Source organism: Heterocephalus glaber, unplaced genomic scaffold (assembly GCF_053883595.1).
Source record: "Heterocephalus glaber isolate CG9 unplaced genomic scaffold, H.glaber_assembly_v1.0 deba00001472, whole genome shotgun sequence".
NCBI lineage: Eukaryota > Metazoa > Chordata > Mammalia > Rodentia > Bathyergidae > Heterocephalus > Heterocephalus glaber.
In genome coordinates, this window is record NW_028258315.1 from 24,423,450 (window position 1) to 24,443,929 (window position 20,480).

A 20,480-nucleotide genomic window follows, 5' to 3' on the forward strand; every position below is an offset into this window, starting at 1 on the left:
TAGATTCCAGGAAGTCAAAACTCTGCAGAAGGGCAACAGGCAGGGAGTGTCTCTGAAAAGTCCAGGCCAAGGAGGGAGCAAAGATCTGTGTCTTGTGAGTTGGTGGGGCAGAGAGACAATTTCCTGCCAGCAGGGCCCTACCTCTAGAAATGCTTGAGAATCTGCTCACAGCTCTCACGCTTTGATTTCACCTTCACCAAAATCCACACCATATCTCAGAAGATCCAGAATATAAGGTGAGTGAGATGCAGGGTGGGGTCCTGTGGTCTTAAAGGAGGGGAGGCCCAGGTCCCCAGAATCTCAGTGCCCATAACAGAGAAGAGGCCTAGTGTACCTCTGGCAGAAGTGGAGGGTCAAAGAATGGGAGGCTGTGGAAGAAATCCTGTGTGGTCCCAAGAGACTGCTCCTGGTTATAAGAGAAAAATGGTCTATCTGGTAACTTTAGTTGAATTCCTGTTTTTAAATAAAAGCACAGTCTTATCAAAAGAAAATTCACTGTACAAACTCCTCCCCTCAACTGCTTTCCTCCCATACAATCTCCTGTGGGTGTGCTGCAGTTGCTATGAGGACAAGGATGAGTTGACAGAAGCACTCACAATAGGTGACAAGGGAAGAGAGACGATGATTTCTCTGTTGCCTCTGCTTGTCAGGTTCTTAGTGGTGGATACAAGGGTGTCCAGCACCTTGTATGCAGCAGAGGCCTAACTCTCCATATCTTTTATCATCTTCCCCGTGTTCCTATGACCTGTACTTCTGGATCAAGTACCTGGTCTGGGCAAGAAACAGTAACCTAACTAGCTGTCCAGTGCTCTCTCCCCAGCAGTGAGTAGGCTCCAGGACACAACTCCCCTCCCTCAGCCTCTCACCAGTTCTCTTTTCTTCAGTTCAGGGAAGGGAAACAAAGAGTGTTTTCAATGCCTTGTTTACCTTTGTCTCCACCTGATTTGCATCTCCACTGATGCTTTATGACATAATGTCTTCTGGCCTATGTGGGGTGTGAGATTAAGGTGGAGTCCAGTTTGACTGTCTAAATAGAATCTTCCATTGTCTTAATTACTTTTCTCTCCTTGCTGAGGCAAAATACTCGATACCCACAGTTAAGGGAGGAAAGGTTTATTTGGCTCATAAATTGTAGAGGTTTCAGTCCATGGGCAGCTGCCCCAAGGCAGGGTGGCATGGCAGAGGGGCATCACAGAGGAGAAACAGTTCTTGGCAGGCAGAAGACAGCAAAACCAAGCAAGCAATAGCGACCAGTCTCTTTCTGTCCCTTATATCTTATCCAGGCTACTTAGGACAGGTAACATTCACACTCTTAATCCTAGTGCCCTTCATCTTAGCACTGCACCATGAATTAATCCCAGCCTCACACACTCTAGATCCAGCCAACTGTGAAAAGCCCCATATATGACTGCATGAGGCTTTGGCGGGGACATCTAAACACAAGCCCTAGCATTCATAGATAGTGTGGCTGAATGTTACCACCAGGTATAATGAGATAATTCTGTTGCTAAAGGATTCTGATGCTCACTAGAATGGGAAGAGTTTCACTCTGCCTCATTGAGTGGTGGCTTCTGCTGCAGAGTCTGTGAGAAAGCCTGGTCTCTATCAGCACTGGTCCCAGGAAACTTCACAACATGATGGAATGGTGTGTGGCTGGGCTGTCCTATAAACACCAGTCATGGTAGACCATTGAGCACTTAAAGTATCAGAAGCTAGCTGAGAAGGAAACTAGCCAGAGAAATGGAACTTTCAATTTTATCAAATATTCATTAAGTTAAACTTAAATGTCTACATTCCTAATGGCAACCATATTAGAAAACACAACTAGCTGTTTGTACATGTTTTCAACTCGAATTTATTTCCTCTTTCCAAAGAGAAGTGTGCAAGACCTGTAGAGCCAGGAGCAGCCACCTCCTTGTACACAGGCTCACATCAGCTCTATTTCCATTCCTCTGGAATTGTTGGATGCTTCATCTCCATCTGTAGATCCAATATCGGAGCTTCTCAGGAAAAGTCGTGGCCCCATCCAGTAGGACCAAAATGATGAAAGAGATGGCTACTTGCTCCATCTGCCTAAACCTGATGACAGAGCCAGTGAGCATCAGCTGTGGACACAGCTACTGCCAGGTATGCATGGAGCAGTACCTTTCCCAGGTACCCAGAAGTCAGGGGCAGAGGATGTTCTGTCCTCTGTGTCAGGCCTCATTTCATATAGACAGCATCTGGTCCAATAAACAGCTGGGAAATCTCATAGAGCTCATCAAGAAGATGGAGGATGCAGAGGATGAGCTGGTGTGTGAGCCCCACAGACAGTGGCTCCATCTTTTCTGTGAAGAAGACAGCCAGCTCATCTGCTGGTGCTGGGGACCGCAGCACCAAGGGCACGTCACGGTGCTGGTGGAGGATGTGTGCCGGGGCTACAAGGTGAGTGTGCCCTCAGCAGGGCTTAGGCAGGGACCAGCCACATAGTGCTTGTAAGACCTGAGCATATTGACCCCAAATCCTAAGATGATGACCCGGGAACACAGCTTTTAGCATGATATTCTTCTGAAATATACTTTGTGATGGATCTTTGCTGAATTCAGTCCAGACCATCCATCTTGACATTCAGCAAGACGGTCAGACTCCTGTCCCCATCTTCGGTGTTACCATGGGCTTCTTTCTGCTCTGGGACATGCTGAAACATACACCTGCATATTATGTTGCTTCACACTTTGTACTGTTGGAAAACACAATAAATCAGTCTCTGCAATTGGATCTGAAAAAGGAAGGAACAGAGATCCAACTGTGTAGCTACTTTAAAGTTCAGTATAGAGGACAAATCATCAAAATGCTAGCTAGAGCCAGGGGGTTGGGTGGTGAGAGGGGCCAGAAGGAGAGGGTGGTGCATCCTAGAGGTGGCTCCTGAAGACACATACACTTAGCCCTTGCAGGGCATTCAGGCAGAGAAAACTGCACCAATAAAGGGATAGCCACTGGGGCTCCAGCCTCACCATGACCAGGCCCCAGGGCCTGTGCAGCAGACAGAAAGGTAGAGGGAATGGAAAGGTAGCCAGGCCACAGGACCTGAGGGTCAGCTCCTAATCTAAATCCTAGGCCACTTCCCACTGGAGATTTTCATGTGAAGAATGAGAGGTCCAAGATTGAAAAAACTCACCCAGATACTCCTAAAATAAAAGGAATGTCAAATAATAAAATTTGTATTATCCCTCTAAGATAGGGAAGTGGCAAGCAGTTTTAAACTGGGTTCCAGAGCAAGAGTTGCAAATTTGCAAATGATTACTATGTGGGGTCCCAGAGAGGGAGAAGTTCTAGGCAATTTCTACGCATCTTCTGAGAGCTTGTAATGAAAGAGCCTATGGAGGGATGAAGGAAGGAGCTGGCTTAGTCCTGCTGCCCCAACCCTTGATTCAAGAATCTGAGGATCATGTGCACAGTGTGAGCTCCTGGTTCATCCCTCATGATGAAGACCTGGGCTTCTATGGAGGTTCGACTACCTTTCTAAGGTCACATCACTCCTAACCCCTTGTTCAGCATATGGGGCACTCCTGAGACTCCATGGAGCTGTTTGAGTTTCTCTCTCCAACCAAGCAGTAGGGAAGGGAGCAGTGCAGGTTGTGGTTCTCACCCTCAGAGGCTGACAACTGAGGTTGAAATCTTAGGTCTGGCCCTTCACTGATGGACATTTTGGGGTCAGTTATTTAATGTTTTAATTCCTTGGTTTTCCCATCTGTAAATGGGAATGAAAGAAGTCGGTTTAATTCCTCTGAAACACATATATCCAGGGATTGACATTAAAATATGTAAAATTTAGAATACCTTTTGGCATATACCCAGAGCAATGCAGCTTTGCCAAATCAGTTGGATGGAACCCTTTCTTGAGAGTGCTACAGAATTCATTAAAGTACTTTCTGGGTCTGGAGAGGACAGGAGATGATTTTTTTTTTACTATTTAAGAAAATGAACAGTTGGGGTCATCACATTGCTTTCAAGGAAAGTATGAGAAACCATTTTGAAAAATAACCTAAAAACCTTGTCAGGTATGACAAGTCCTATTAAATTGGTTTCATGTTGCCATTTTTCAAAATGCAAACTAATTAATTAATTGTATTAATTGTTTCTAATAACTTCAGCTGGCATCCTGGTCTTTCCTTTCTGACCCACAATACACACAAAGTTCTATGTGTGTCAATGGAATTTATTATGTTTGTACAGCACATTATTCTCTAAGATCTTGTTTTCAGTGTTTACCATGTCTGTGTGCAGTGCTTCTCTGACCACTAGGTGGGTGAGGGAGGAACATGCCTCAGGCCTTGGTCAGCACAGAAAGAATCCCAGCCCCACTACCTGCCATCTATACCCACTTGGGTGTGTTACTCAAACCCTTCCAAACCTCCTTTGCCACAGTGGAGAAAAGAAGTTGAAAATCCTACCAACTGCTTAAAGTTGCTAATAAGATTAGTGTTACCTGACATACAGCCCTCAGCAGACTCCCTAACAAAGTGAAACAACTCAATAAATATTTACAGTGAACTTAACACATCTTGGACTGCTGAGATTCCTATTAGAGTCTAATGAACAATCAAATTGAATTTTCCCTCAGGAAAAGCTTCAGAATGCTGTGACAAAATTGAGTCAATTCCAAGAAGAATACATGAATCGGAAAGCATTTATGGAAATGCAAATAACTAAATGGCAGGAGAGAATCTGACTTCCTTGATCTGCAGCTATTTTCAGTTCTAGAGTTTAGACACAGAAGATGACAAAGCAGAATCCCAGTTTATTCTCACTGCACCAGATTAGGAAGATAAAATCCAACATGTAGGATCTGGCTCTTGGCCTAACAAGTACAGAAACTTTTTGAGAACTTTCAGAAAATAGGGGCTCTCCAGGTTGGGTTCATCAGGAACAATTTGACAAAGAATGCCTTAGCTGTTTCAAGAATATGCACACTTGCACCTGCAGGCTGAAGGCTTCCAGACCATTTCCATGGTTTACCAGGCTCCACATTATCAGAGACACGTTCCTTTTGTGGAAATGTCTTTGGAATCCATGAAGTAGCAGTTCAAGTCAAAAAGCCTGTAAGTCACTCTGCCTCTTTCAGGTCTTTTTTACCCTCTGCCTTTTTTGGTTGTGGATGTAGAACTTAGACTTCCAGACAGTACTTTTATAGCCCTCATTTCTGGGACCTTGGGGAAGGGAAAACCTTGAGTGTAGCTGAAATATAACCCCTTCAGAGGAAGGGTTAAGTCTGCACCAGTTTCCTTCACGGAACTTGTACTTCTTCCTTAATCGGTGAACTTCTATCATGACATCATGGTCACGGGAGCAAGGCAGAAATTTGGAAAGCATTCTTGGAAATTGTGAGTCTGTGTTTCCTCAAATGAAACTGACGTCCAGTAACATACATCATTACTTTCTGGTATCTTATCCATAGGGATGATTAAGATGACCTGGCTGGTAGATGAGGTTTTCTCAGTTAACCATAACAAAATTTGCCTCAGTAGGTCTTCCTCCTGTCCAGAAGAATCAAGGACTTTCTCTTAGTCTCCATGCTTAGAAGAAGAAAATTAATTGGGTGACTACAGCGAAGACAGGGTCGATATTTCCAGCATTTCTGTGTGCCAGCAGGAACCTTTAAGACATTCTTCCAACTTGAATGATACATTGAAAAAGTATATCACGAGTAGTAACTGATCATATTTTCTTTTTTTGTGGGGGGTAGAATATGCATTACATAAAATTTGCCATTTTTACCATTTGAAGTGTACAACTCTTAGGCACTAAGTGTAGCTATCACCAAATCCATTCCAAGAAGTAATTTTATCTTCCAAAGTAACATTCTGATCCCATTAAACAGTAATTCCTTATTCTTTCTTTTCTCCTACCACTTAGCAGCCACTATTCTGCTTTCTATCTCTATGAATTGAACGACTGTGCTTCCTGATATGCCAAATGTATAATACCTGTCTCTTTGTTTTGGGTTTATTTTACTTAGCAAAAAATATTCAAATTTCATCCTTGTTGTAGCATGGGTATGATTTTCATTCTTTTTAAAGACTGGGAAAGACTCCATTGCATCTACACTGAACATTTTGTTTATGCTTTTGATCATACTTTTCTTAACTCTAGGATGAGAGAGAAGCTCAGAGACAAAAAATCAAGTCTGATTTTGAGAATCTCCGTACATTTCTACATGAGGAGGAGAAATCCTGTCTCTGGAGGCTGGAGAAAGAAGAAGGGCAGATCCTGAGCAGACTGAGGGAGAGTGAGGCCAACCTGCAGCAGAAGAGTGATGGGCTCAAGAGCCACATCCTAGAACTGGAGGCAAAATGTCAGAGCTCTGCCCAGAAAGTACTAGAGGTAAGGCTGTGGACTTTGAGAAGGGAAAAAAGATTCTGCTAAGGAGCTGTTAAGAGTAAAATGATCAGGAAGCATAGGAAGATTGGTAAGCCTGCTTTCTGTTGAACACAGATATCAGTGTAGAGATTTTAATGTTTCTTTTACCTTGTATATCAGTATCATCAAGGTGGCTCCTTTGTTTGATATGTTGGCCTTATGAGAATTACAAAACCTACTTCCTCTGGGTGAAAATAGAGTAACCAAAGGGAACCATGGGATAACTTTGGCAATCATTTCTTTTTTGTTTCCTTGGCACAGATCCCTGACTGCCAGACTTTCTCCTAAAATACTCTTCTAGTGGCAGATGGTAACAATGGGGCAGCCTAAAGCAAGGATAGCTTTTCCTTGATTTGCTGGTAAAAGCCTTGCTCCAAAGATACTGTGGGTTCTTACAGCTGCATGAATGGATACATCCAATTAAGATAAACTGCTGGAGCTGTTAATTCTGGTGCCCACTATTTGAGCTGTTAATTCTGGTGGTCACATTCTAGATGAAGTGCAGCACATCTGCTGCATCACCCTGTGATACCAGCTGCCATCATTGCTGGGGCTTAGTCTCACAAGCTATGTATGCAGTCACCGTAAAGGAACTTGGTGACACATGATCTCTATATGGGCTCACTTTGGTCCCTGAGAACCAGTCTTGCCAGATGGAGGTGGGGCAAAGCTCCTGCTCACGTCCCCAGCAGCCACAGGTTAATGCCACTGTGGCCATTGCTCTTCCCCGGGTTTCTTCAGGGAGGTTACAGCCTCCTGCCAAGTGGGCAGATGCCAGGTAGGATCATTGCTCCCGACTCTGCAGCAGTATCTCAAGCAGTCACTTTATTTCTTTGAGAGTTGTGTTTATAGACAAGTGTCTCTCATGCTATAGCCTATGGAATCCTGATGCTAGCACACTCGTCTTTTGTTTTCGTTCCTTGCAGGATGTGAAAGGCACCTTGAGCAGGTGAGTCCTGTGTGAACACAGGAAGGGAGGATCCGGTTGGGCAGGGCTGAATGGAGAGGACCACTGAGGAGTCTCTGCCTCTGCTTCTTCCAGGGCTTCTGCTGTGAAGCTGGAAGCACCTAAGGTCTTTTCCTTGGAGATTCAGACTGAGTGTGATGTTGCTTAGCTTTACTTGGATGTGAAGATGATGTTAAGATGCTATCAAGGTATAAGAGATCAGGACTCCTTCAGTGCTGTGATGGGAGGGACCATGTCAGCACAGCACTACTGTCCCAGGCAGCCTAGAGCAGATGTTGTGGAGTCAGATATTCAGCATATCTGAGTTTGTGCTGCATCCCAGTCATGCCTGGGGACCTTCTAGCTCCTGCAGTCCCTTGTGGTGATCTTGTTACCCTAGGACACTCCTGTCATTCAGATCAGCCAGCTGACAAATGATTGCATTCACATTTACCCAAGTCATTGAGTTGTCATGAAAATTAACTATATTAAGGTAGAAACTATTCATCAGGATGTCCTTCAAGTGTTCCCTCCCGGTAGAACCTCCTGGGTTCAATCCTCAGTACTGCAAGAAAAAAGAAAGATAGACAGACAGAGACAGAGACAGAGGAGAAATGAAATATGTAAGCTTGTATAAGAGTTCTATCACATGATTAGGGCCACTGCATCTTATTAGATCTGTTTACAGTTTACTTGTGATATTTCAGATTTGTTAGGCAATTCGAGAAAGTTTAGTAAGTATTGTGGATTATGGCTCAAATGATTTTAGTGAATTGACTCAGATAACACAGGTAAATATTAGAACCATGACTGAAGGTCCAAAATCTAAGCTTCTTACTCCCTAGACTGTGTTAATCAGTGCTTGCTATATTTCTAAAAGTTCTTATCAATAGCTATGAATTCTGCCAGGGATTTAGCTCAGTGGTTTTGCTGCCTGCTGCGCAAGTGCAAGGACCAGAGTTCGATATACAGTACCAAAAAACAAAACAAAAAAAACCCATAAAATTTGTTGGGCCAGGGATTTAGCTCAGTGGTTCTGCCGCCTGCCTCTCAAGCACAAGATCCTGAGTTTGATCTAGTTATGAATTCTTTTAAAAACCTATAAAATGGAAACGTTTGGCTTTTGACTGCTTAACTTGAAATGATTTGGTGGCTGCATGAGTTATATATTGCCACCAACAAATTACCAAAATATATGGCTTAAACAGTACAGATATATTATCTCACAGTCTTTGGGAGTCAGGAATCTGGGCATAGCTTGGGGTGACCTCTGCTTAGAATCACTGGAGGGTGCAGTGAAGATGTGGCCAGTCTGTGTTCTCATTTGGACACTCACCTGGGGAAGGTCCCCTCCCACACTCACTTAGGTTACTGGCAGCATTCATTCCCCTTGGGTTGCAGTACGTGGGGCCCTGGCTTCTTGCTGACTGTGGCTGTGGGTTGCTCTCAGCTTCCAGAAACCTCCCATCAGCTTCTTGCAGGTAGGTGTCCCACATGGCCAATTTTGCCAGCAGAGTGAGTCTCCATAGCAACTCTGCTGACAAGATGGTGTGTAAATGGTGAAACTTAATTACAAGAGTTACTTCTTATCATCTTTTCCATGTTCTGTTGCTCAGAAGGAATTCTCAGCCCCTGTGCACACTTAGGAGGAATTTCACAAGGGAATGCACACTTAAAACTGTGCTTCATGCTTAGTGCTTGTAGCTGCATTTATTTACATCTTGACAGAAGATATACATAGAGCTTCAAATATCAAATGCTCATAGTTTACCATATAATGCAAGTTTCTTTCCTTTTTTTTCATTGTTTTTTGCATGTAGTGATATATAATAGAAAATTTTGGACTACAATTCTAAAAGTTTGTTAGTAAAATCACTGGCTTTTTCTAGGTATACATTTTACACACACACATATAAATACGCACACCACTTGGAAACAAACCAGTTAGGTTGATTTTGCAGGGTTTTTTTTTCTTTTTTCTGTGTTTTGTAGTTCCTGATTCTTAGTGATGGCTAAATACTCTGAATACATGAGTTTCAGTTATTTTAGTTGATAGCTTTCTTTAAATTATATCACTGAACCTGAGATTATCAGTGATATAAAATTAAACTATTCTTAATATTTAATTTCTCTTTCATGGATTATTCATATGAAGTTCTTATGAAGGTGGATGTTTGTATTAGTCAGCTTTCCTGGTGCTGGACACAATACCCAACACCAACAACTTAAAGGGGAAAAGGTTTAACTTAGCTTAAAGTTTTAGGAGATATAGTACATAATCAGGTGGTTCCAGGGCAGAAGCATGTTGTCAGAGGGACATGGTGGGAGGAGTAAAGCTTAGTTCATGCCAGCCAGGGACCAGAGCAGGTGGACAGCACCAGAGTGGAAAGGGCCAGGGATCGTATAGTACCTGACGCCACACCTCCATGGCCCACCCAGACACACCCAGGAGGATGCTTTACTAATTTACTGGACAATTCTTAATTGATCAAAGTTGGCAAATCAAGATTAACGATCACAATGTTTCTGATAGTTTTCACATGTTCACTTTTATTTTCTTTGTGAAACATGCTATTGTGTAGGTTGTAAAATACATAAGTGTGTCTTAATTTAAAAACACTTTTCTCCTTAATTTGTTGTATAGAAATCACTATATTTAGAGAAAATAATGTTTTACAGACAATAAAAGTGTATGTCTTACTTTGACACATGTATAAGCATGGTGGGAAAGTCACTAGTCTTTTAGGAATTACTTACTTTTGTTCTATTTGAATTTTTCCTATACATGGAAGTTAGTATTTGAAATTACCACTAGGAACAGTGTGATGAAATCTAGGTTCAGAGAGAATATAGTAAATTGGGAACAATCATTTCTGAGACTGAAAGCAGAGGATTGCTGCCAGTGCCAAGTAATGGTCATATAAGAGCAGCATTTCCACTCTACAAGCACTGAAAAGAATACACAAAGCCAGAGACCCCGCTCTCATGGAGACAGGCAAGTTTCTCTCCTGCTAAAGTGGCTGTCAGGGGAAAAAATGATCTGAAATATAAAATGCAGTGTTGGTGCTATACCTTAAGCTCTGCCACAATTATGCATATGTAATTGGTACTGATCACAGTTTAATTACTTCATTGATTTTATTTTCAAAAGGAAGACTGAATGTCAGAAAATCTGTAATGTTTTAGTTGACAGATGCCAAGTAGTACGGACAGATTCGTATGTGATGTGCCAGGAAGTATTTAAATTCTAGGTTTTTTTAAGTTGAAATAAATGTTTATAAGGGAAAACAGTTATGTTCAGCCATGAATCCTGAAAAAACAAAGACAAACACACAAAACATAAACTAAAACAAGAATGTGAACACCAACATTGCAGAGATAGGTTCTCTAGAGTCTGTCTCCTCTGTGACAAAATATGAACTGCATTGTGTGAGGTTCTTTGAATTCCTGCTTTATCCCACATACTTTGAGTCTACCTATGGCTGCAGAATAGGCAGTGCTTTGGTCACATGATTCTGTCTTCATCCCTGCAAGGAGGAGATGTACTTTAGAAAACAGGACCTTGAAGTGAAAGTGCTAATGTTTTGGATGGACATCTTAATGCTCCTAGACCCCATGGAGCATGAGATTGTCCCTCTTTGTACTCCAGTAGCGGTAGAACTCCCACTGATCTACATATCCCTTATTGCTGTGTATAATTTCTTTTTTTCCAGTACTGGAGATTGAACTCAGGACCTTGTGCTTGCAAGGCAGGCATGGTGCCACTGAGCTAAATCCCCAGCCCATGCTATGTATAATTTCTAATTTTTGCCTCTCTGATGGATTTGAATTGACCTTTCATTTTGCACTTATTTTCAGTTTCTTCAATTGCACTAGTTGATTGAAATTTGCTTGCTATGGATATCAGGCCATCAAGCTTCTGTGTTTTATTCCTGATTTTCTGTGCGTTAGGAATTTTTATTGGGTTCTTTTTTATTGATTCCTGCAAGCTTATTATATACAATATCTTCTTGTGGTATGCAAGTGGTGTTGTACACTTTCATTCTATTTTTGATAAAGCTTCAAATTTAGGGTAGATATATTTTCCTTTGAAGTTTGTGACTTGTTTCCAAGGAGCTCAGTCATCAACATGCATTGACTTTTATTCCTGAGTTTATTGTATTCATTGATAGCACCCTGTGGTTTCTTTCCTGTGATCCCATAGTATGATTTGGCAATTTATTTTCTAATTGTAAACCCCAGTTGTGTTCTCAGGATAAATGGAATTTATAAATACACATTCTATGTGCACTACACATAACATACAGATTTTACACCCTAGCTTGAAGGTAATATGCAAATCTTTATTGTGCTTCAGTCACCTTGGCAGATAAGAGATGGTTATGTGAAGTAGTTAACATAAATATAACCCTTTGAGCAAAGAGGCATTCTAACATCATAAAAGTAGGTAAAGAAAATTTAGCTACCAATTGTAGTCTGAGAGCATTAGAATCATATCTGTGGTGATGGTGGTGACAGTTGTTAGGTAGGTGGAGAGATCCTTACACATCAGACCTGCTCATGTAGAAAGTGAGGCCATACATTTTAATAAAGTTTCATAAACACATTCTTGTTCTTTTACTTACCCAGTGCTCCACTATTTCTGTTGTGACACATTCTGATTGCAGCAAAGCTTGACTCTGTTTTGTTGATAACAAAACCATCCAACCGGTCTTTTTATTTATAAATGAAGTCAGAGAAATGTGTACCTTTGACAATATGCAATATATTGAGCCAAACTTTCATATATCTGTAATACAGAAGGATTACATGCCTTTGATATAGTGTATTATATGCTATACATTACAAATAACGTATATTAATATGGAAAAGACTGCCTTTTAGCCAATTTTGATGACACAGGCCTGTAGTCCCACCACTAAGGAGACTAAGGAAAGAGGATCACAAGATTGAGGTCAGCCTGGGCTACACAGTGAGATTATGTATCCAAAAAAACAGAGCGAAACAAAAAATTGGCTTTTAGTTATATAGACATATAAAATGTTGAACATATATTTTGTATTATAAACACTCATGTTAAATATACATACAATGTTATACATGTACAATATGTATACATGAATGTAGATGTATGTTGAAAATTTGATTTTTCAGTTAAACTGTTTTGCACACACTTCTTGCATGTCTTTGTGGTTGTGAAATGGAGATAAGGAAGGGCTCCCTTCAGCTCCTCTGTTCCCTGATTTCTGAAGGTTTACAGGGCAGAGGAATGGCTTTGGACAGAACAGGAACCATCTTCACTCTGGTCCTTGGTGTCTCTGAGATATTAAATGGGGATGATGAACACAAAGGCATGGAGGATATTATTGTTATGGCACCATATTGGGAGTTTACTGTGTCCAAAGAATTTTGCTAAACACAAGGGAAACATTAGCTCACTGGATTCCCCTCACCATTCTCTGCAACACATATGATAATTTTCACTTTATACCTAGCTCATATACCTAGTAAGAAACAAATGATTGAATTTGGACATGGGCTGGTTTTTACTAAATTGTGTTCTCAGTGACCAAAATCCACATGATTTTCATTGCTTGTGTCTTTGCTTCATGCTGGTTGGTTTTTGCAGTTGGCGTGGCTCTGGATCCAAATACAGCTCATCCTCACCTATTTCTGTCTAAGGATCAGACACAAGTATCTTATGGATGCAGCCAACAGAATCTTGAATTTTCTTCTAGGAGATTTACCACCTTCCCCTGTGTGCTGGGCTGTGAGGGCTTCACCTCAGGAAAACATTACTTCAAAGTGGATGTTGGAGAAGGAACACCTTGGGATGTGGGAGTCTGCATGGATAATGTAGAGAGAGGCCTCAGCATGAAGCAGAAGCCTGAGTTTGGATTCTGGGCCATCCAGCTGTGTACAGAGAATGGCTATGTAGCACTGACCTCTCCCCACACTGCCCTTAAGCTGCATGAGCGGCCCCTGGTGGTGGGGGCTGTTCTGGACTATGAGGCTGGAGCTGTGTCCTTTTACAACATGACTGGTGGCTCCCACATCTTCACCTTCCCCAAGGCTTCCTTCTCTGACACTCTGCAACCCTATTTCCAGGTTTATCAATATGGACCTTTGTTCCTGCCTTCATGCAGTGAGTAAGCATAGAAGCAAAGTCTCCTTATTTTAAGCCGACAGAAAATGTGTAGAGCCCATAAAGGCAAAAATTTGGTCAGTTTTCTTCACTACTATTTCTTCAGTACCTAGAACAGGGCTGGACTTTTAGAAGACATTTAAGAAATCTATACTGAATTAAAGGCTATAAAGACTGTAAGAATACCACAGATGGTCAGTCTGACTGAGAGGAAAGCAAGATAATGTGACAATCTGACATTATCCTCTGAATCTCTCTCCACTGGGTTCAGTTCTATGATTTCTGGTAGTCATTGGTTGATGATTTGGGTAACCTTGAGCCTAAGAGCTCTGTATTCCTTCACCTTTTTTTCAGCCATTTAGACTCATGTGTGAGAAATGAAAGACACTCCAGAAAAGAGCAGGAAAATCCAAATAGCAGTGGCTTCTCAACCACTGACATATTCATTAATAATGTCCACTGCAAAGAGTGGACATAGAGTCTGCTAAACCTAGTGAGCTTCCCTGGAAATCACCAAGTAACATGTGAGAGAAGAGAAAAACTCAGTTTACCAAGAGATGCTTCAAATGGAAAGTGGAATGTGATTAAATAATTAATTTTCATAGGGGACTTAGTTCTGGAAAAGACAGAGAAGTTGGTATTTTCTGGATTGTGCTACAGCCACCTGTTTTGAAATATATTTAAATTTTAGTAAATAGTATTTGCAGGAATGATTGTCAGCAGTCTTTGTTATGACTCAGATATGGCAAAATAGTACTTAACCCAATAGTAAGTGTATCATGAAAACTAAAATCAATCAGTTTTGCATGGTTATACATGAGTGGGTTAATGACAGGACCATAGTGAAGTCAACCAAAGGACAAACAGCATTAGTATTGATGACTGAAGTCCAAAGTCACTAAATATTACAATAATTTGTTGCTGATATAAAATTGAGGTTTGCTGATATTGTTGAAGTCCTCTGATGACATCTCTGTAAGAACAGGAGGAATAAAGCTAGAGGTGTTTCTGGACATCAGAGGCATGTTGGGGTCTCCATATTTGCCCAAAGAGACTTAGGAGAATTTATAAAGATTTCCCACATTTCAGAAAGGACAGATGATAATCACCAGAGACTCCAGCTTGGAGTGAGGATCAGAGGAAACTTCATTACAAACCTTGTAAACAGCAGGCTTTACCTACCATTAGCTTTCCTATATATTTGCCCTCCCACAATTTGTCATCCTAGAAACACAAAGTCCTTTTTTTGCCTTGTCTCCTCTCTATCAATGTATTTTCTTTTGTTAAAATGCTCTGTAGCCCAATTTCTAACACTTCTTTGCATTACTTATCCCTTGAGTATTCTCCTGTGTATATCTGATGGGCATACTAATAAATTTCTGTTTGGTGCTCTCTTGTTATGTGTCTTCTGTTAGTCTAGTTTATAGGGACTCACATGGAGAGCAACAGAAGCACTAGTCTTATTTGTTCTCTGTCCCCATAATTCTAGCATCCTGGATCCATTGTGCATCAGGGGCTGCCCAACCACTTGACTGAGGGTATGACAAAGATAAAGAATAATACAAAAGACAAAATTTTTAATAGACGAGGGTCTAGGAACTGATCTAAGCTCTTCCAATCCTAAGACCACGAGGCTCAGACTACTCAGTATTTATTGATTACACAACATAGCAGCGGGTGTAAAGGCAGATGTAGGGAATAGTGGGACTAGGGACTAAGGTGCTAAAGAAAGCCAGGCTTGTAAAAAGGAAGGAGCAATGCATTCCTGCAAAAGATCGGTTGTAATGATCGAGTAGCCCATGTTATCTTTAATGTTTGATCTGGGAGAATGGCTGCACAAGAGTCATAAATCCTCAGCTGCAGTGTCATTGTGCTTTCAGAGACACCACAGTATCACTGACCATTAAGATCTCAATTTTGACCATTGGCATAGGGAGTTTTGTTTCCAAATTCCAGCCGAAGGCTCATCTAGCAAGTCACATAAGCCTAGGACAGACTCATAATTTTAATCAATAGCTAATTCATAAGCCAATTCAATAATATTTTATAGCCTGCCCAGCGTGGTTTCAAGCTGGTCTCCTGCAATTGTGTAACTGACAAGTTCCCCTGGTTACAGATACCTTTTCCCTGGTTACAGATACCTTTTCCCTGGTTACAGATCTTCCCCCAAAAGATCCTGGTTACAGATACATTTTCTACTTCTTGGACTTGTGAAAATAAAATAAGAAAGTGTGATGAAAACAGTATTGAAAGAGCTTTTCAAGAAGCAGTGCTTATTCAGAATTCCTACTGTTGCCTGGTTATCTTGCCTTCACTTCCTTGCCTGTAGTCATCTGAAAAACATAGTATCACAGTACTGAACCCCAAAACTACTTATACCTTGTTGCTCTGCCAGTTAGATTCCTCTTGCTTTCAGAAGGTAAAGCCCAGGTGTTGATAACCACATATTCCGACTGCCTACCATGGAGCATGGGGAAGCTCCAGATAGCTTGATTGTTTTGGATAGGCATGCTGACACTCCAAACCATCTTGAGATCATAAAAGTTAAAAATGAAATAATACAGAGAATGAGATTACAATGATAACAAAATGCACCCACTCTGTACTAGATCCATCCATGACTAAATAAGGGAAGAAAAAAGGGGGCATCCTGGTTTCTGACAATCATCTACCCTTCCCACTAAAGGTTCCATAATATCTAACTCCTACTGAAAATCCAAACCCTAGAAATGCTGGGGGAAAAGGGCCTTTAAAATGTGAGTATTGGCTATTGAATAAACTTTCCTGCCTGCTTCCAGAACTGATTATTCATTTCCCAAGGACTGGTGTAGGAGAAGAACCTTCTAATTCAGTAACAGTAAGACAGTTACACTTGTGCCTTGTGCCTAGAAATTAGAGATATACATGAGAAGAATAGAGGATTCTCATTTTATAGATGGTACATTCTGTTTATATACTCTTTTATTTTATCAGACACAGCCAATGTCTTCACTGATTCAGTGCTATCTAAACTCATGTCTTGTAAATTGTAATTGCTAAGACCCCATGTAAAGTCCTTTTACTTTTGCAGTTCATGAGTTTGAACTGATGGACAGTGTCCCATAGTCCTATTCCAAGTGTGTTCTAACATTGGCAGAGCCTGGAGAATTCTGCTCAGAAGATATGCTATACCCTTAAACCCTTTCATTGCCAGCCAAAATAAGCACTCAATTACAGAAAATGTTTTTAGAAAATGAATAAGATAACTCTCTGGGAGCCAAATGAAGGATGGAATAGAGATAAAATTAGAAATTGAGTTACAGCACATTAAAGGAAAAACAATAAGGCTTGTTTGTCCACCATCACGTAATATCTGAGGGACCATGGGTTAAGTCTATCCTTTTTCTGGCCCTCATTACTCCAGAAAAGTAAGGATTCCCTTTTAGAGATGAGAAAGAAGAGTTGTTACAGTGTGGGAGATCTGACTCCTGTGCCACCTTGGGTCCTCTTAGAGCTTCAGTGACATACTGGTAACCAGCCAGCTCCTGACAAATTAAAAGGGACACAGGTGACAAGTTTCAGCAGAACACTGACATCTTGCAGCTCTGGAGTGACACTAGACTCCTCATTACAGGCTGTCACTAGGGGTCAGATTTTTTGGCCTTGCCCAGGGCCTCTCCCAACCAAGATGAATCCTGAGAATAACATTAGCCTGCCCCTCCTCCATGCTCCCTTTCTTGTGGGGTCCTGCATGTTTCCAAGATCTCTTGGCCAGTGGGCCTCCCCTTGAGCCTGAGTCAGGCCTTAGGCTGCAGGACATGAAGCAGGGAGGCACTGGCACCTGGGATGTCCACAGCTGCAGCAGGGCAGGATTAGAGTCTGTGTGAGGCAGGAAGTAGAGAGGAGAAATTCCTGGAAGGATGGAGTCTGAAGGTTAGAGGAAAAAGAGGAAGCTGGAACCCCCAAAACCACAGAGAGTGTTCAGTTCTAGCAGCTGGACCACAACAAGTACATACAAGAGGGCTCATGTGCCACAAGCTTCTGGAGAACCCAGGATGAGCTCTCTAAAAAAACACAAAATTCACCTACCTCTAAAAACTAAGCTGTACATGGGGATGCATGCACTACAGAATATCCTAAACAGCTGAAAGTGACTCACCTCAATCCTAATTAAGTACAATCTCATTTACATTGTGGTTTGATGCCCTCTTCCTATAGGCTTTGGCTGCCATGATAGTTCCTCCAAGGTCCACATAAGGACAATCCCTCCTCCAACAGAAAGGATACTTATCCTGTATTGGAGTAAACTGTCTTACCAGTTCAAAGTCCTACAACCTCCTTGTAAAAACTACATATAGACTTTGACATCTGGCTTCTTCTGAACCATGAGCTCTTTCACTGGCCCAACCTACCCTGAAGAGTGGATCTTGGACAATAAATCCATGCTTTCACCTCTACTTCTGAGTGTCCCGCTCAATGCTTTGTTCAGGATACCAAGAACCTAAGACAGTCTCAAGCTCCCTACACAATACATGGGCCCCCCTGAGCTGTGGTTTCACCTTCCCTATAGGCTCCCTGACCCTTAGGAAGACCTGTTGCAGGACTGAGTTAGGTCCGCATACTAGGAGGCATCCTAGAAGGATGCAAGGGATTTAAGACACTCTTGTCATCATCACCAATTTCAAGCAACAGTTTAAAGTTCTGAAAGGACATGGTCATGGGTTTATTTCTTACAAAGGTCTTTTATCATTTATTTATCATTCTAACAACTTGTTCTCCTCTTTTATTATTTTCCCATTAGATATTAGAGCAATTTCTGATCTGTGCTCAGGGTGCAGCAAGGGCACTGAGAGTCCCTCTGGTTCCAGCTGTGAGTCCTGTGCAGCAAAGGGCTGGCAAGAAGGACATGCAAGTGTGCTGCACAATATGGACGGGAGAGCTGATGGCTCTGCCACATGGTGTACACTGCTTCTGTCTCCTGGACTTCAGAATTTAAAAACCTTTCCATGAGGCTGTTTCTCCTTTGTCTGACCTCTAATGACCCCTAAGTGCTCCTCTGCAGTGTGATCCCCGCCCCCCCTCCTTCAGTGGCCCTTTTCACACTCTCCACAAGGGACCCAGAATTCCAACAGTAACTATAACCAGGTATTCTTGCACCAGGCTTGAGAATTTTAGGTCTCAGTTTTCGAAGTCTTCCCATGCCCTTGCTACCCACAGCACTGTCTCACAGTATAGTTTGTACATCAATAGGAGTAAAGTGATAGATGCTGCTATTTTACTTGTTCATCATTTTTGTTACTGTGAATTGTAAATCTCTTTAAATAATTGTTAGCATTTTCGTTTTCTTGTCTGTATTCTGCCACATGACATATTTTATCAATTTTTCTGAGTATATTATATTTTCTTACTAATTTTTTCAGATATTTTTATAGTCTGGATTAATAATTTGTTATTTATCAATATTTATTTTTTTATTTATCCATTTATTGTTTTGGGGTTGTTGGTTTTTTTGAGACAGGATGTTGCTATGCAGTTCTGATGAGCCTCTCCATCCTCTGTTCTCAGCCTCCCAGAGGACTGGGATTACAGGCATGCACCACCACACCTGGCTTCTTTTCATTTTCTGAACTGTGTTTTTTAAAGAACAAAAATTTTACATTGATGAAATCCAGTTTATCTTTTTGTAGTTTGAACTTCATGCTATTGCATCTTTTCAAAGAAACTTTTGACTGTCCTAAGATACTGATGTTTTTCTATACAGTATATTCTTTTAGAAATTTTGTAATGTTAGTTTTACATTTAAATCTATCATCCATTTTTTAGTTACTTTTGGATAAGATTTGAGGTAAAAGTTGGCTTTCTTTTGTTTTCTCTTAGAAGGATATTTAGTTCTCTAGCTTTTTAATAAAGACTTGAAATTGAGTAATTTAACACCTCAGATTTTTTCCTTTGAAAGATTTCTTTAGTTATCCTTGGCCCTAAGTATTGCAATATAAATTTAAAATCAGGTAGGCAATTTATACCAACAACAACAAAAAACAAGTGTAGTTTTAGTAGAACTGTTTTAACCCTATATACTTGGCAGAGACTGAAATCTTAATTATCCGTATGGATTCCAATTTATGGATGTCATATGTTTGTCCAATTATTTAGATCTTACTGAGTTGACTTCTGCAAAGCCCAAGGAATCTTTCTGGAGTCACTGAAATATTCTGTGTTCTGGTTAGAGTGGTGGTAATATAGTTGTATACATTTGTCAGAAATCATCAAACAGGACAATTAAATTTGTCAGTTTTATTGTGGTTGAGTTACATGTTAATGAAGAATTTACTTCTGTTATTACAGTTTGTTTGTTTCTTTGCAGCCTAGGCTGACCTCAGGCTCACAATCCTCCTACTTCATCCTCTTTAGTGCTAGGATTACATATCTGTACTACCACAGACAAATTCTTTTCACATTTACATAATTTATAATTGTCAGACTCATCTGACAGCACCATTTCTCTAGTTGCTCAAGATGGTGCAATGGTGTACTTCTGTCCTAATATCCCAGCCCACCCAATGCAGGGTAGATGCTGGTTCCTGGACCATGGCAGGAAAAGACACAGGCCTGGCTAGGCACAATGAGAGTCAGCACTGCACCTGGGTCAAGGTTATCCTGTGTCTGGTGCAGCCCCAATACTCTTCCCCCTCGACTCAGAGTTAGACTCTTTCTCAGCCTCACTCAGCAGTGAGCAGAGCCATGTGACTGAGTTGTGGGTAGTAGGAGGTGGGCAGAGGTGATGTATGTCCCCTTCTAGACCCTCCCATGACCACCTATCTTTCACAGCTCTTCATGCCTTTGTCCTTTGAGACTCCTGGGTTTAGAAATCATCCTGATTCATGCCTGGAAGCTGTGCTGAAGATACCAAACCCCATGATGAAAGGAGCTGCTAAGTTACCCATGGAGAAAAGTCTCCGCCATTAGAGAGGTCGTCATTAATGCCCACCTCTAACTAGTCTAACTTGGAAT

The 20,480-nt window shown here is 41.3% G+C and overlaps 1 protein-coding gene across 6 annotated transcripts; it reads left to right on the forward strand.

Moving 5' to 3' along the window:
* The first annotated feature begins 12 nt into the window (after positions 1-12).
* On the forward strand, positions 13-19,202 carry LOC101701617 (E3 ubiquitin-protein ligase TRIM38-like). 6 transcript variants are annotated; one of them, XM_021260509.2, is made up of 5 exons: positions 13-236; positions 1,875-2,424; positions 6,133-6,363; positions 7,326-7,348; positions 13,084-19,202. In XM_021260509.2, the coding sequence occupies exons 2-5, from the start codon at positions 2,041-2,043 to the stop codon at positions 13,496-13,498; spliced, it is 1,053 nt and encodes a 350-aa protein (XP_021116168.1). In that variant the 5' UTR covers positions 13-236; positions 1,875-2,040; the 3' UTR covers positions 13,499-19,202. The 6 variants fall into 6 exon arrangements, with proteins under 6 accessions (XP_021116168.1, XP_087037970.1, XP_087037969.1 ...); XM_087181844.1 differs by having other exon boundaries at positions 1,875-2,127; XM_087181843.1 differs by having other exon boundaries at positions 1,987-2,424.
* The last annotated feature ends 1,278 nt before the right edge of the window (positions 19,203-20,480 follow it).

Bases quoted from the DNA above. Each gene is read 5' to 3' on its own strand.
- LOC101701617 (XM_021260509.2), top strand. From the start codon at position 2,041: ATGATGAAAGAGATGGCTACTTGCTCCATCTGCCTAAACCTGATGACA. The intron at 2,425-6,132 runs GTGAGTGTGCCC...TCTTAACTCTAG, and splicing joins ATGTGTGCCGGGGCTACAAG to GATGAGAGAGAAGCTCAGAG. The intron at 6,364-7,325 runs GTAAGGCTGTGG...CGTTCCTTGCAG, and splicing joins CTGCCCAGAAAGTACTAGAG to GATGTGAAAGGCACCTTGAG.